Source organism: Lissotriton vulgaris, chromosome 8 (genome assembly GCF_964263255.1).
Source record: "Lissotriton vulgaris chromosome 8, aLisVul1.2, whole genome shotgun sequence".
Lineage (NCBI taxonomy): Eukaryota > Metazoa > Chordata > Amphibia > Caudata > Salamandridae > Lissotriton > Lissotriton vulgaris.
Window position 1 is genome coordinate 19185189 of NC_141696.1, and position 16957 is coordinate 19202145.

At 48.4% G+C, this 16957-nt stretch overlaps 1 protein-coding gene across 1 annotated transcript in view; it reads left to right on the forward strand.

Annotated features, from left to right (window-relative positions):
* Positions 1-16468, forward strand: part of LOC147693253 (uncharacterized) — a 58041-nt gene extending 41573 nt beyond the window's left edge. Inside the window, exons 4-5 of the mRNA XM_086933649.1 lie at positions 14043-14144; positions 16200-16468. Coding sequence (XP_086789775.1) covers positions 14043-14137 — 95 coding nt within the window. The 3' untranslated portion in view covers positions 14138-14144; positions 16200-16468. The remainder of the gene's footprint in view (positions 1-14042; positions 14145-16199) is intronic.
* Positions 16469-16957: the final 489 nt, after the last annotated feature.

Consider the following 16957-nt stretch of genomic DNA (forward strand, 5'->3'; position numbering starts at 1 on the left):
CCGAGATGATCAAGATATACAATGCCAAATGCATTAGTACAGCCACCTTCGGAGCAGGGGTTTGGGGAACGACAAACGCAGAACAGTTACAAAAAGTTAAACTCTTTCTTAAGATTTTTACTGGCTGTACCAAAAAGCACAACTACATTTGGATGTCACCTTGAACTCGGGGTGGATTATATCTCCGACATCATTAAAATCCAACCGATCATGTTGTGGCGCAGAATATGGGCAATGGACGAGTGCCAGCTCACAAGAACAATAATTCTGGACTGCATGAAACTAGATAACATGACAAAGATAAAATGGTTGGTCTACGTGAAATCATTTCTTACAGATATTGGTTTCTCGAGATTCTTTGATGACCCCTTGTCAGTAACAGACATATCGAAAAAAGAACTAAAAATACTCTGTCTGTCGCACTTATCTCAACTACGGTTGTTGAGTGAAATAGGGAAGCCATCAGTCCAACAATGTCTACTAATACAGCTGGTCCCCACCATCCAACCGTACTTGCAGTATGATTTAACACAATATGAAAAACTTCTTCTTACTCGTTTTAGGTTTAATTTATACCATTATATGGTTTTATTTCCAAACCACAATGACTGGACACATAATATTTCGGTGTGTCCTTGTGACCTAATGTCCCCACAGTCTACAAATCATGTCCTCTTTTTCTGCAAATTTTATACGCCACTACGTAGGCGGTGGATAATACCATTATTAAAAGTTTTAAAAATTCGCAAATGTCGCCCTGCCTACTTGGCGCTACAATTTTTGGAAAATAATCTGATGACAAAATCTGTTGCACAGTATCTCAAATTATGCATTAGGCACTGATCGAACTTATGAATTCTGATTGGGTATCTTTTTCGGATATAAGATGGATTGCTAAAAATACGCCTTCAAGACACTGTTTGATACTGAATGAATGTGATTTTTAATATTTATTGTGTTTTTATGTACTTTTATGGCTTTCAAAAAATGGAAACCGAATAAAGATGATTTGATTTGATTTGATTTGAATCGCTCATAATCCTTACTCGCCATGGGTTCAAAGTAGGCGGTCAGAGCTGCGAGGAGTGTTTGGTACGTCTTCGGGGTGGCTTCCGTCAGCGTTTTATAAATGCAGTGTATGTCCTTGCCCCCTAGGTGGAGGAGTAGGGCTCAAAGTAGATTTGGAGGTGGTCCGTCCAATCCCGTCAGCGTGGAGTGGGGGAAGATGGAGCTCCGTCCACTACGAAGGGCTCTAGGGCGGGAATGGATACCTTTTTGGCACGTGCGCGGTGCGCCGCTCAGAGTCTGGGATGCTCTTGGGATGCTGCGGTGGCCCTGGGGACTGACAACCGTCCCTTCTGTGGGTCGACCGTATGGGCACCTCGGTATGGGGGCACGCTCTTACGACCGGGTCCTAGGGCCTCGGTGGTGATGCGCGTATTCACTTCCCCTTGGGCAAGTCTTGGCCTGGGGTAACGGCGTGGTGCGCTGCCCTTACCCACTCAGATGTCGTCGGAGGCGCTGGTGCCGCTCCGCAGGCTTTGCCTTCGCCTCTGTTCCTTGTATGCTGGCTGTGTCCTGAGCGAGGACTCTGCGCATGTGGCTTAGGGCCTTCCGACTATTCTCCCCACGTGGTGCTCGAGAATGAAGTTTGCCGCCCTTAGAGACCGCCAGGCTAGGAGGGCGTAGTGCAGGCAGTGAGGTGGGTTCTGTGTGACCCTCGTAACGCTATTAATCACAGGAGCCAAGTTTACAGTTTACGCGTGGCTCCCGACTGCCGCCATAGCCCCGCCTCTTTATTTTTATAAGCTCCCGCGTCTGACGTAACGCGTCAGCGCGGGGACGCTCCAGTGGCGCGGGTCAGCTAGACCGCTGCCCTGCGCTCCGGAACACTACAGGGCTCAGAGTGGGGGGCTGGGTAGGACTCAGGTCCGTGTTTTAGGCCTTCTGGACGGAGGTCAGGGTACTTCTTACGGCTGGGGGGACGGTTTTCAGGAGGTAGGCTGGGGTGTTTTTTAGGTCCAGGGTCAAGGTTTTAGGGCTCAGGGCAGGGGCGGTCGGGTCAATTTCAAGGCTGAACCTGGGTTTTAGGGCTCGGGGTGCAGGGCCCGGCGAGGCAGTTCAATTTTAATGCCGGGGTCCGGGTTTTTAGAAGTCAGGGAGGGGGGCTGGGTTGTTTTTAGGTCTGGGGTCATAGTCTGGGCAGGGCGCTGGGATTTAGGATGGGTTTTAGGACTCAGGGCAGGGGCTAGGGCATAGCCTTAATTGTGCATATGCTGTTACCAATTATGCCATTACAACTAAATTGGTTGTAAAGGCATGCGTGGTAAAGGCTTGCATAGTTAAGACACGGTTCTTGTTAAGACCGCGTTGTTCAGGCATGCGTCGTGAGGGATTGCACCCCTTCACATTCACACATGCCACTCTGATTCACATATACCCTTTCACGTTCACCCCTACCCTTTCACATTTAGATCTAACATACACTTTCAAATAAGCCGTTTCATATTCAAACATACCCATATAATGTCACGCATGCCCCATCACACTCACAAATGCTCCTTCATATTACATATACCCCTATGCATTCACATTTACCCTTTCACACTCACACGTCATTCACATATACCCCTTCACATTCAAACATACCCTTTAGACTCACACATAGCTTTGTACGTTCATATGTACCCTTTAACAGTCATGCATAGCACGTTCACACACATATTCATGCATACTCCATACGCATGCATATCACTTCGCATTCAAAAATCCCCCTTCACAATGACACATACCACTCTGATTCAGATATACGCCTTCACGTTTACCCATACCCTTTCACATTTAGACGTACCATAAACTATGAAATAAGACCTGTCATATTCAAACCTACTTATTCAATGTCATGCATACCCCAGCACATTCACACATACACTTTCATATCTCATATGCCCCCACATTCACATATATTCTTTCACATTGACATTTACCATTCGGAACTCACGCATACCGTTTCACATTCGGATGTCATTACTATTCACTTATACCCCTTCACATTCAAGCATACCTCTTCATTCACATTTATCCCTTCACATTCAAACATACCTCTTCATTCACATTTATCCCTTCACATTCAAACATACCTCATCATTCACATTTATTCCTTCACATTCAAACATACCTTTTACATTCATGCATGTCCTTTCAAATTCACACATAGCTTTGTATATTCATATAAACCCCTTCACATTCACCCATACCCTTCGCAAATGCTCTTTTATATTCACATATTTCCTTTTATATTCCCACATACCCTTCCACATTCACACATACAATTTACATTAAAATTCATGCATACCCCTTCGTTCTTGTGCATACAACTTCTTTTTCAAAATTACCCCATTACATTCATTGATACTCCTTCCCATTCATGCACACCCCTTCCCAACCCGCCATGGACCTTCAGATTCTATTCTTATCTTCTGGCAATCTTGCATGTCCTCTGACATTTTTGCGTTCACCTTCAGATTCATGCTCATCGACTTACATTCACATATTGCCCTTTGCTTGAAGGCATATCCCTTCACTTTCACACATCCCTTCGCATTCCCACATTCCCCTTCACTTTGATGCACACTGTTGGACCTAGGGTATCCTAGACTACATAGGGTAGCCTGGCACAGTAGTGGATACAGCTAAACTCAAGGCGTTGGTTAAGTGCTTACAATTCCCACTCACAGTAACCCAGTGATTAACCACTAAAATAAAAGACACAACACCAGTCTTAGGAAAATACCAGTACCTTTTATAAAAATAATATACTTTCTTGTTCTTGTTTTAAATCAAAGCAGTACACAAATAATTTACACAGTTCTCATAGCTTTCAAGTGACATCCAATACTTTTCCTAGTCAGTAAATAAGAATCAAAGGTACATTACAGTTGGAATTGATTATAGTTAACTCTACCAGTCTACTCCTTTAATCACTGGTTACAGAAGGGTACATTCACTTTATAGATTCAGTGTGCCACTTGCAGTGATATTAGCCTGCTTCAGTAGTTATTTTCAAGAAGACATTGCATCAGACTCCAGCATCACTACTCTGCATTCAATTCTGTAAATACCCTGAGATATAAAACTAGACCTCAGCATTAACTAACTTTGGGTTCTGTAGTGTGCTCTTATTCCTCCTCTCCACAGCTGAGAGTAATAACCAGAGTTAAGTTATCCCCAGTTCTCAGAACTTCCCAGGGGCCCCTCTTCCCTACTCCTTACTTTAGCGTGGGGACGATGTTGTCCCAGTCCCCACGCGTCACCGCTGCCTTAAGGCTCCTTCTGGCTTCACTGCCTCACTTTCTCTTCCTCCCGCCGAGCCAGCTGCTTGCTTGGGGCTGGGGCGGTGGAACGACGGTGAGCACAACTCCCCCCTTCCTGCTCGCGTCAGCTCCTTTCCGTGACACTTGAGCGGGGGAGGGCAAAGACGAAGCCACACACCTTGGCCTTCTTTCTGCTCCTCACCAGGAAGGATTTGCGCCCTCTGCGCGGCGGACCACTCGACGATCCGGAGACGCTCCCTCGGCGTCTCTCCTCAGGCCATACACTTCCTCACCGGGCATGCGCGGAAGCGCTCGCTCTTCTCCCGCCTCCTCCGGCGGCCGCTCCCAGGAAGGACGCTACTCGCCTGGACCTGCTCGGTTCCCGGCCCCTCTTGCCTTCAGGAGCGGACGTGCTCAGGGCATGCGCGGAAGCGCCTCCGCACTCTCCAAGCCTTGGGGTGATATTGACGCGGCCGGTGCCCCCGGGGTCCCGCAGACGATCGGAGCAGCGCCGCTGCTCTCCCTCAGTCACTTCCCTCACCGGCTCCAGGGGAAGTATGTCCTCGAGCGGCGCCCTCGCTCCCCAGGACGTTTATGGCTCCACAGACCCACGTCTTCACCAGAGCACAACAAGGAACTCCAGCCACGTCACAGGGCTCACAGCTGTTCTTCCACGCTGGTAGGTGCAGCGCTGGGCATTGGCAGTTAGGGAAACCCTCTACTCAGAGCGACCTGTCAGGATTCGTTGGGGCTCAGACTTAGAAGGGTCTTCCTTCACACGTAGCTTATTCTCATTCTCAGCAGTTGATGTTTGGGGAGGGATTGGTCAGAGGCTGAAGGGGGAACGTCTCTCTGTAGTGACTGTCTGCCTCCAAGACAAACTAGCTGCTCCCAGTGCGTCCACCTCCTCTCACCACTGCCTCACTCCTCCACTCTTGGGTCAGCACAAAATGGCTGCTGGTCACTGGCCTTATATAGGGTGGCCTGAGACCTGCAGAAGTCACTAGATGATTCCGGAAAGTTCCTCATGTAAGCCTATGGGCCTGTCCTCCAGTAGTGTCCGTTATGGCAGTTGGTGGACACCATTTTAGGTTTCTGGATGTCCCTAGATTTTCAAGGGGCTTGACTAGGCCTCACAGGTTATGAGGGAAAAATGGCGTCATAGCCAAGGAACACCTAGCCCTCTGACAGCACTGAAAAATCCTGGTGGACATGTATAAAAAATAAAAACAGAAACTCTGGAAGGCTAAGGGGGACAAAAATAAATAATAATGGTTAGAACATCCCCAGAAGCAGACAGGTCTAACACGCGTCCCCCCCAGCTGAAAGTGGGGAGAACTACTCAACCCCTTGGGAGTCCTCATCACTAAGGCGGAAATACCTGGATAGACCGTCTGCATTGGCATGGTCCGTCCCAGGTCGGTGTTCCACCCTAAAGTCCATTCCCTGTAGGGAGATGGACCACCTTAGCAATTTGGGATTCTCCCCCTTCATTTGCATCAGCCAACGAAGGGGGCGGTGGTCAGTCTGAACCAGGAAGTGCGAGCCAAACAAGTATGGCCGCAGCTTCTTCAGGGCCCAAACCACCGCAAAGGCTTCTCTCTCAATTGTACTCCACCTCCTTTCCCTGGGGAGTAGCCTCCTGGACTGGAAGACCACGGGTTGATCCAAGCCCTCATCATTTAGCTGCGATAACACTGCCCCAATGCCATGTTCTGACGCATCTGTTTGGACAATGAATTCTCTAGCAAAATCAGGGGCCTTGAGAATGGGAGCGGAACACAATGCTTGTTTCAAGGTCATGAAGGCTCGCTGGCAAGCCTCCGTCCAGACTACCCGTCGGGGTTGTTTCTTGGAAGTAAGTTCAGTGAGGTGTGCCACAATGGTGCCATACCCCTTCACGAAGCGACGGTAGTATCCAGTGAGGCCCAGGAAAGCTCGGACCTCAGTTTGAGTCTTGGGGGGCTCCCAGGCGATGATAGCCTCAATCTTTGCCTGGAGGGGCTGCACTGTCCCTCTGCCCACCAAGTGACCTAGGTACACCACCGACCCCTGTCCGATCTGACACTTGCTGGCCTTGATTGTCAAGCCAGCCTGTTGCAGGGCATGAAGAACAGCTTGCAGGTGCTGCAAATGGTCCTCCCAGCTGCTACTGAAGACAGCAATGTCGTCCAGGTAAGCAGCAGAAAAAGCTTCCATTCCAGAAAGGACCCTGTTCACCAGCCGCTGAAAAGTGGCAGGGGCGTTCTTGAGCCCAAAGGGCATCACACGAAATTGGTAGCGTCCCTGAGGTGTAGAGAAGGCTGACCTTTCCTTCGCCTCCTCGGTAAGGGAAATCTGCCAGTACCCTGAAGTTAGGTCAAAGGTACTTAAGTATTGGGCAGCTCCCAGCCGGTCAATAAGCTCATCCGCCCGTGGGATGGGATGTGCGTCAGTTTTGGTTACTGAATTTAAGCCTCGGTAGTCCACACAGAATCTCAATTCAGGTGTGGTGCCTGGTGGGGCAGCTTTTGGTACCAAAACCACCGGGCTAGACCAAGGGCTACCAGAAGGTTCAATCACTCCTAGCTCCAGCATCTTGGCGACTTCACTTTTGATGCTGGCCTTCACCTTGTCCGACAGCCGGTAGATTTTAGACTTCACAGGTGGGCTGTCTCCTGTGTCCACGTCATGGGTACACAGGTGGGTCCTACCTGGGACAAGGGAGAACAGAGAAGAAAATTGCTCCAGGATCTGGCGGCAATCACTCTGCTGTTCAGGAGTCAGGGATGGCGAGAGAATCACTCCCTCCACCGACCCATCCTTTTCCTGGGACGAGAGAAGATCAGGGAGAGGTTCGCTTTCCTCTTCCTCTGCTCCATCGGTCACCATCATTAAGACAACCTCGGGCCCCTCATGATGTGGCTTGAGGCGATTGGCATGCAGCACCCTGTGGGGCTGCCTCGGGGTCTTAAGATCCACCAAGTAGGTGGACTCACCCTTTTTCTCCAAAACCTCAAAGGGGCCTGTCCAACGGTCCTGGAGGGCATTTAGCTCTCCAGGTTCCATTACCCACACTTTCTGTCCATGCTCCAGTTCCACTGGGTGAGCGTTGTGGTCATACCACTCCTTCATAACTGCTTGGCTGGCCTCCAAGTTGTCTGAAGCTTGCTTCCACAACTTAGCCATTTGGCTCCGGAAGGCCAGCATGTAGCTCACCACGTCCTGGGGAAGCTTCCTGGGAGTCTGTTCCCATCCGTCTTTCACCAGGCTGAGAGGTCCCCGTACAGGGTGCCCGTACAAAAGTTCGAAGGGGCTGAAGCCCACTCCCTTCTGTGGCACTTCCCTGTAGGAAAAAGAGAGACAGGGTAGGAGGACGTCCCATTTCCTCCGCAGGCTCTCAGGTAGACTCCGTATCATACCTTTCAAGGTTTTGTTAAACCTTTCCACAAGACCATTGGTTTGTGGGTGATAAGGAGTGGTAAACCGATAGGTAACGCCGCACTCCTTCCACATAGCCCGCATGTATGCTGAAAGGAAGTTAGTCCCCCTGTCGGACACAACCTCCTTGGGGAAACCCACTCTGGTGAAGATCCCCATCAGGGCCCTTGCCACTGCAGGTGCAGTGATGGTCCTCAGAGGTATTGCCTCTGGGTACCGTGTGGCATGATCCACCAAAACCAGGATGAACCGGTGACCAGCTGAAGTTGGTGGATCCAATGGCCCTACAATGTCGATGCCCACCCTCTCAAAGGGGGTGCTAACGACAGGTAGTGGTTCCAGGGGAGCTTTTAGCTTCACCCCTGTTTTCCCACTGGCTTGGCAAGACACACACGTCCGACAATATGTATCAGACGCCACTTTCATTCGAGGCCAGTAGAAGTGGGGGACAAGCCGGGCAAAGGTCTTGTCCTGTCCTAGGTGTCCTGCCAATGGTATCTCATGAGCAAGTTCCAAAAGAAAGGCTCTAAAGCATTGAGGGACCACCAAGGCCCTGGATGAACCATGTCCAGGTGCCTTGGGCTCACTGTAGAGGAGTCCATCCTCCCAGTAAATCTGGTAGCTCCCTTCAATGTTCCCTGCTGCCTGGGCTTTGGCCTGTTGCCGCAGCCCCTCGAGAGTAGGACACTCCTTCTGAGCTTTGCAGAACTCTTCCCGGGAAGGACCTCCCTCCACATGCCATTCAGTAGGGATGGGTAGGTTCTCCAGGGAAGCAACATTCTCCCCTGTGCCTCCAGATCCACCTCCGCAGGTGGCCCGTCTGTCTCACGAGGTGGAGATGTCGAGGAAGGGTCCTCCGGCCTCCTGTCCTTCTCCTCTCTGGCAGCCGGCTGGGCCATTGTTCCAGGCTCCAGCGTAAGTGAACTCCCCCTTCGGGCAGTCGCGGACCTTGTGCTGACACAAGTCCAGTCAGGGGGTCCCAGCATCTCAGAGTGAGTCTGGTACTCCACCCTCCTCCAAGCATTGTGCTCCATATCATTCCCTAACAGGCAGTCAACAGGCACGGCAGGGCTTACGGCAACTCGAAGTGGACCTGCAACCCCTCCCCACTCAAAGGGAACCTCAGCCACAGGGTAGTGGCCCAATCTGCCGTCAGCCATTACGGCGGGATGGAGTACATCTGGGATGACCTGCTCTGGAGACACCAGCTGACTCCTTACCATAGTCATGCTGGCTCCTGTGTCTCTCAGAGCCTCCCCTCTACGGCCATTGATGGTGACCCACTGCTCATACTTAGTAGTATTAGAGGGCAGTTGGGTCTTTGGAACCATCTCCTTATCTCCCAGGGACACTAAAGTGACACCCGCCCGCTCCCCTCCGTTACCCAAAGGCATCTCCTCCACGAGCACTACACTAGTTATTCCCGGGGCTTTTCCTCCAGTGGGAGGGGGTGGTCTTTTTGGGCATCTCACATCTCCCTTATAGTGTCCCACACCACCACACTCAAAACAATGAACAACCCTTGGCTGCTGGCTTTGGCCAGGGGTAGGGTTGCGAGGGGGGTTACTCTTAGGGATGAATCCTCTGCCCCTTCCTTGCGAAGTATTTTGTGGCCCTTTTGAGAACTCCCTCTTATTTTCCCCTCCCTCTTTCTTCTGGGGGGCGCCCTGTCCATGCTTCTGGGAATCCCCTCCAGTCCCCTTAGTCGACACCCGGGTACTAACCCAGATGTCCGCCTCCTCAGCAAGCTTCCTGGGGCTGGTCAGCTTGCTGTCCACCAGATGCTGTCGTAGTTCGGGAAGACATTTCTCGAGTAGGTGTTCCTTGAGTATGAGGTCATATAGTCCCTCATAGTCCCCTACCTCGCTGCCTCTCACCCAACCCTCCAGGGCCTTCCTGGAGTAATCCAAAAAATCTACCCAGTTCTGCGTGCCTAGTTTGTGGCTGCCCCGGAACTTTTGCCTATACTTCTCAGGGGTCAACCCAAACTTTCTTAACAGCGCTGACTTCATAGCCGGGTAGTAGGTCTGTTCAGTTTGATCTAGGGCCAACAAGGTATCCCTGCCAGTGGGGGGCATGTATTTATATAACCCACCCCCCCAGTGGGCTTCCAAGATCCCATGGGCCCTCAGTGAGACCTCGTAGGCGGCTAGCCATTTTGCAATGTCATCACTGGGTACATAGCATGCCATAATATCTTTTGGTAGGTAAGGTCTGGGTTCCCTGATGTTGGTCTGGGTATCGCTGCCACCATTCTCTGATTTGGGGGTTCTTAGGTTTAGGGCTTGTAAATCCATCTCTTTGATGGTCCGCTCATGCGCCAACCTCTTGTCCTCCCTTTCCATGTCCATCCTGGCTAGTTCTATTCTCATCCTCCTCTCCTCCCTCCTATCCTCTAACTCGGCGTCGGTCAAACCCCTCTCCGAGACACTACTGCCCACTCTGGAAGGTGTCCTAGGGCCTGTTAAAAGGTTCCCCCCTCCCGCCTGGTACAGTGTTGCGGTCTCCAGGACAGTGTCCTTGTCACTCCCCTCAGGATCTACCTCCTCCCCGGAATGAGCCTCTACCCATGCCCGGATACTGGTCAGCAGCTCAACTTTCCTGGCGCCTTTCTTAAAAAACACCCCCTGCTGCTGACACCATTCCTTCAATTGGGTCACGGTATAATTTTCCAGCTCTTCCACATTTATCTCCATTTCTATTTAGAGTATAAACTTTTACCCAGGAGAAATCCAAAAAGTGACATGGGGTCAACCTCCACCCACCACCAGTAGTTAATTTAGAAAAAGCAAAATTTAGATTAGGAGGGCCGCAGGGAGAAAACTCCAGGTGGGGTCCCGTGGTAGGCACTGCGTTACTACTAAGTGAGTGTAAGCACAAATCCGTAATCCCACCGCTGAAACACCAATTATGTTGGACCTAGGGTGTCCTAGACTACATAGGGTAGCCTGGCACAGTAGTGGATACAGCTAAACTCAAGGCGTTGGTTAAGTGCTTACAATTCCCACTCACAGTAACCCAGTGATTAACCACTAAAATAAAAGACACAACACCAGTCTTAGGAAAATACCAGTACCTTTTATAAAAATAATATACTTTCTTGTTCTTGTTTTAAATCAAAGCAGTACACAAATAATTTACACAGTTCTCATAGCTTTCAAGTGACATCCAATACTTTTCCTAGTCAGTAAATAAGAATCAAAGGTACATTACAGTTGGAATTGATTATAGTTAACTCTACCAGTCTACTCCTTTAATCACTGGTTACAGAAGGGTACATTCACTTTATAGATTCAGTGTGCCACTTGCAGTGATATTAGCCTGCTTCAGTAGTTATTTTCAAGAAGACATTGCATCAGACTCCAGCATCACTACTCTGCATTCAATTCTGTAAATACCCTGAGATATAAAACTAGACCTCAGCATTAACTAACTTTGGGTTCTGTAGTGTGCTCTTATTCCTCCTCTCCACAGCTGAGAGTAATAACCAGAGTTAAGTTATCCCCAGTTCTCAGAACTTCCCAGGGGCCCCTCTTCCCTACTCCTTACTTTAGCGTGGGGACGATGTTGTCCCAGTCCCCACGCGTCACCGCTGCCTTAAGGCTCCTTCTGGCTTCACTGCCTCACTTTCTCTTCCTCCCGCCGAGCCAGCTGCTTGCTTGGGGCTGGGGCGGTGGAACGACGGTGAGCACAACTCCCCCCTTCCTGCTCGCGTCAGCTCCTTTCCGTGACACTTGAGCGGGGGAGGGCAAAGACGAAGCCACACACCTTGGCCTTCTTTCTGCTCCTCACCAGGAAGGATTTGCGCCCTCTGCGCGGCGGACCACTCGATGATCCGGAGACGCTCCCTCGGCGTCTCTCCTCAGGCCATAGACTTCCTCACCGGGCATGCGCGGAAGCGCTCGCTCTTCTCCCGCCTCCTCCGGCGGCCGCTCCCAGGAAGGACGCTACTCGCCTGGACCTGCTCGGTTCCCGGCCCCTCTTGCCTTCAGGAGCGGACGTGCTCAGGGCATGCGCGGAAGCGCCTCCGCACTCTCCAAGCCTTGGGGTGATATTGACGCGGCCGGGTCCCCCGGGGTCCCGCAGACGATCGGAGCAGCGCCGCTGCTCTCCCTCAGTCACTTCCCTCACCGGCTCCAGGGGAAGTATGTCCTCGAGCAGCGCCCTCGCTCCCCAGGACGTTTATGGCTTCACAGACCCACGTCTTCACCAGAGCACAACAAGGAACTCCAGCCACGTCACGGGGCTCACAGCTGTTCTTCCACGCTGGTAGGTGCAGCGCTGGGCATTGGCAGTTAGGGAAACCCTCTACTCAGAGCGACCTGTCAGGATTCTTCGGGGCTCAGACTTAGAAGGGTCTTCCTTCACACGTAGCTTATTCTCATTCTCAGCAGTTGATGTTTGGGGAGGGATTGGTCAGAGGCTGAAGGGGGAACGTCTCTCTGTAGTGACTGTCTGCTGCTCCCAGTGCGTCCACCTCCTCTCACCACTGCCTCACTCCTCCACTCTTGGGTCAGCACAAAATGGCTGCTGGTCACTGGCCTTATATAGGGTGGTCTGAGACCTGCAGAAGTCACTAGATGATTCCGGAAAGTTCCTCATGTAAGCCTATGGGCCTGTCCTCCAGTAGTGTCCGTTATGGCAGTTGGTGGACACCATTTTAGGTTTCTGGATGTCCCTAGATTTTCAAGGGGCTTGACTAGGCCTCACAGGTTATGAGGGAAAAATGGCGTCATAGCCAAGGAACACCTAGCCCCCTGACAGCACTGAAAAATCCTGGTGGACATGTATAAAAAATAAAAACAGAAACTCTGGAAGGCTAAGGGGGACAAAAATAAATAATAATGGTTAGAACATCCCCAGAAGCAGACAGGTCTAACACACACCCCTTCACATTCACACATAGCACCTCACACTAAAGCATACCCCCTACATTCATTCACTATGCATCACATTCACTCAAAGGTTCACAATGACATTTAAACCATCACATTACGAAGCCAACACTGGTCTGAGTTTTCTTGCATTTCCTCTGAGGTGGACCTGGCCTGGCACTACAGGGTGGACTGTTCCTATTGGAGTGGACTCAAGACTGATTTACATATGGACAATCTTTGTCTAAAGTAGCACATTTACCTAAAAAGAAGAGGGCATATTATCAAGGCGGGCGATATGAAATTAAAAAAGCGTAGATAATTTCATCGCACTATTAGCAAGCTGTCGCTAACATCAGTTAGCGACAGCTTTGAGGCGATAGCGAGCGGTCAGCAATATTTAATGCTAATGACATGCAAAGTGGGCGTACCCAACCTGTAAGCGACTGAAAGCAGTCACTAACATCGCTATTGCCTATTATCAACGCAGGCATAGCGATAAAAAAAATCGCGCTAAGCGCAAATATCGCTGAAAACTAACGTCTGCTCGGACCACTTCTTAACCTGTATATCCAATGGGACTTGGATATTCAGGTTAAGACCCTATTGGCGTTAATGCCTGAATATCACTGGATTTTCAGCGATATTCACGCATTGAGCCGCTATCGCCGCATGTTATATCGCATTTGAGATAAACGTTGCTAATAGCACGTTATCTCAGCGGTAAAATCCGGCGATGCGTGGCAATAAAAAAAAAGTTGCTAAGCTCATTTAGCGATAAATATCGCTAGTTGTTGATACTATGCCCCAAGGGTCTGAAATATGGCCCCCTAATTAACAAATGCACAGATCAATTCCCGCATTCCGTCCATCACCAGTGATTTTCCTTAATGCTGGCCTTAGGCCGCTGCACCTTGTGTCTTTTAGCAAGAGTTACATACCTGGGGCAGGATTCACAAAAGTAAACTGAGACTTAAGTTTAACTTTACGATTTTCGGTATTCACAAAGGGCATTTAGGAGTAGTAAATTTAGACTTTTGTCTCAGTTAAACTTAAGTTTTGATCTTAGGGCCTACAAGTAGGGTGGAACATCTGATGTCATGAGAACCAAAGCATAGATGATGCCACTTCTTATGCACCCATCATTCTGGTGACTTGTTGTCTATATTTGAATCTGGGACATTCCTTGGGAGTGTTTCTCTCCAGGGGGTGGATTTACAATGAGGCAGGTGGGATTTGGATTAGGGTCTTGAGAAAAGTTAGTAACGGTTCAAGGGTGTGAGGGAATGGCGTATTGACTCTCGGCTGTCAATACTCATGAACATCTTCAGGCTATAAGATGCTATTTACATTACTGTGGTGCCAAAATGGGGCACTCACAGGTTTTTAACATGTTAATAATGTCTGTTCATACTGTTGTATTTCTCTATTCCAGAAATAGGAGTGTGCGCTGAACTGTGTGGACCAGGAGGATATTGTCCTAAGGGTCAGACCTGCGTAAGCAATGGTTGTGGACATCACTGCAAATAAACCACTGGTGAGTATTGATGCATGATAGGAAATGGCCAACCTCAGAAGAGAAGGCTGGCAGCAAGTCTTGTGGTTATCGCATGGTGGAACCCCTCGTTCCAAAAGTTCACTTTGTATTGAGGGTCCCACCCTGGGCAGTGCTGCTGCCTTGAGCCTTTATCTGAAGTAATAAAGCTTCAATGCATCTCTTATAGTAAAATGGTGAAATGTGATGTGATGAGATATCATGAGACTGATCACTGGCCACACTGCTTTCGCTAAGATGATCAAAACATGATGTGTAAGTTGTACACATTTTGTTTATAGTGTGCATAACTAATGTGTAGTCTTATTTGTATATTTATTTTATTTGTTGTGTTTATAAAGCGCACAAGGTGCTCTGAAGCAGAGCTAACTGTAGGTAGACCTGCTGCGTGACACCCACTGAAGCTTAAAGAGTTGCATATTAAGATTCTTTCCTGAAATTCAGGTAGAATCTGAGAGCCTGTGGTAAGTCATTTCAGGATGAAGCCATCCGGAGAGCAGAAGCCTTACCGCCCTGGCCGGCCTTCCTAATCTTAAACACCTCCTTCAAGTACACCCTGAGGAGCTGGATGGCATGGACCAAGAAACCATCTGCCTGAAGCTGCCCATTGTTATAAAGGGCTTTAAAACTAAAACAAAGACTTTTGACTAGGTCTCGTTCGCGTATGGGAAGCTGGTGCAAGGAGTGCAATTACCAAGAGATGGGAACACAGCCGGGCAATTTAAGGAGAAGTAAGGCAGTTGGATTCTATACTAGTTGTGCTTTCGACAGATTAGATGAAGGTAAACCAATTTACAGTGGACTACATAATTCATTCTTGCTCCCTCAATGGCTTGAATAGTGGGATAGCCAGAGTTCTCAGCTATGAAAGAAATATGTTCCCTTAAAAGTCAGAGGTGAAAGAAGCTGCCCTCAGATGCCTCAGTAATCAGGATCTTGAAGGAAATGTCATCATCAAATATCATTCCAAGATTTGTAAGGGTCCTGAAAGAAGCTGGGTTGAGGCCCAGTGTGTCAAATCAGCAACCTGAGGATCAAATAGATGAAGGACCACCCAGCACTCTTAGCAGACTTTTGTCTGAGTTACATTTAAGGAATTTTCTTGACATACAATATTCCTTCAATCATATTGTGTGTGTTTAATGTACCACCTTAAGTGGCAAAGGTATGCTCAGACGTGGGTCCCTCTTCTAACTGTGTGACTAGAGACAAGCTACATACGACTGACGAGCCCCAATTAGGGCAAAACTAGTCTTGCGTTACTTGTGTTATGGGTCAGGAAGGACCTCCCCAGGCTTTACGGGCTGCACTGTTCCTATTGGCACAGGGTCAAGACTGGTTTGCATATGGTGTATCCTGAGGTGGCATGATGGGGGAAAAGAATGATGTATTGGAATGCGAGTGATTGTTGTGGTCACACACATTGAAAGCATGTCTCCCATCATATTTTATGTGTTTGATGTACTATTGAGAACGCCACATGGTATATGCGCTTCTATTCCCTCTACATGGAAATCTACAAAGCATACATTTAAGCAAAGTTGTAAAGGAACCAACTGTGCAAAAATATTTTCTATTCTTTTTTCATATTTTCTTCAATAAAATCATGTTCCCTGAGAAGAAAGCACTTCTCCCACACCCTATCAAATCTGAGTGTGATCCAGCCCTTGGCTGAAATAAAACCCTTGCCATTTTGAGGGAGGGCGGAGTGATATTAGAGTTCACTCTGTGGGTGTTCCCAAATGTCCTACTTCCTTAGTGGAATTTATGACTGCAGGTGTCTCTTCATTCATAGTGGAGAAAGCCACAGTATTAAATCATTTACTCCTGCCAGGAATGCCTTTGTGAACTTGTGACAGAATTAAGTGGAGATATTTTCAGTACCCTTCCAAACTAGTCAAGAGCTTCTGGTCAAGGTTCAACATTTGTCATGTTAACTTTTGTTATGCAGATTACTTTGTCGCACTACCTCATTGATCCTTAACTTTGCTGCCAAACCATCCATGGCCTTTTGTTAATTGTATCCTTGTTTTTCAGCCTGATGGAATCATCCAACACGTCTCACTCTAAGGTCTCCACATTTGATTAGTCTCGCCCGGACTCTTCACTCTTCGCGTCAATCGAGAATGGAGCAGTTGGGGCATTGTTTGCTTATTGTGTTTGTCACAACTCGTCATTTATGATGTTGCTTGGTACATGATGCGGAACAGGAAAAATAAATTATTTCCTATAATATCAGACTTCTGCTCTTTAATAAAATGTAGATAGAGTTTCGTGCATTGACAATAAAAAACCTCATATGTTCATGACATACTCATTTCTGATGGGTACCTTTTGATGATCTACAATGGGTGACTTACGAAGTAGTTAGTTAGTTTAGTTGTTACCTTTCCTCCAAGCTATGGAAAAGTGTTTGATCATCTCCTTCCTGTACCTTAGTACTCATTACTTGCATCTTCTTTATTTTCTTATCTATTGGATCTCCTTTAAAAGGACTGGCTGAATATATGTCTAGTTCTATTTACTTGCGGGCATATCTACACACTATAATTGTCCAATATGTGCATGGTCCTTGAACTGAAATAAATAAATGCCAGCTCTGTATCTTGAACTCAAACCTCTGGCCCTGTGGCTCTAAACAAGTATCTACTACAGAAATATCTATGTACCAAAATATTGCAGTCGAAATAATAACTACCAACATATCTATTCTTAAATCAAAATTACCAAAATACTGCACATAGTAAGCAAATTATAAAAATATCTACTACTGAAATATCTACTAGAGGAACACA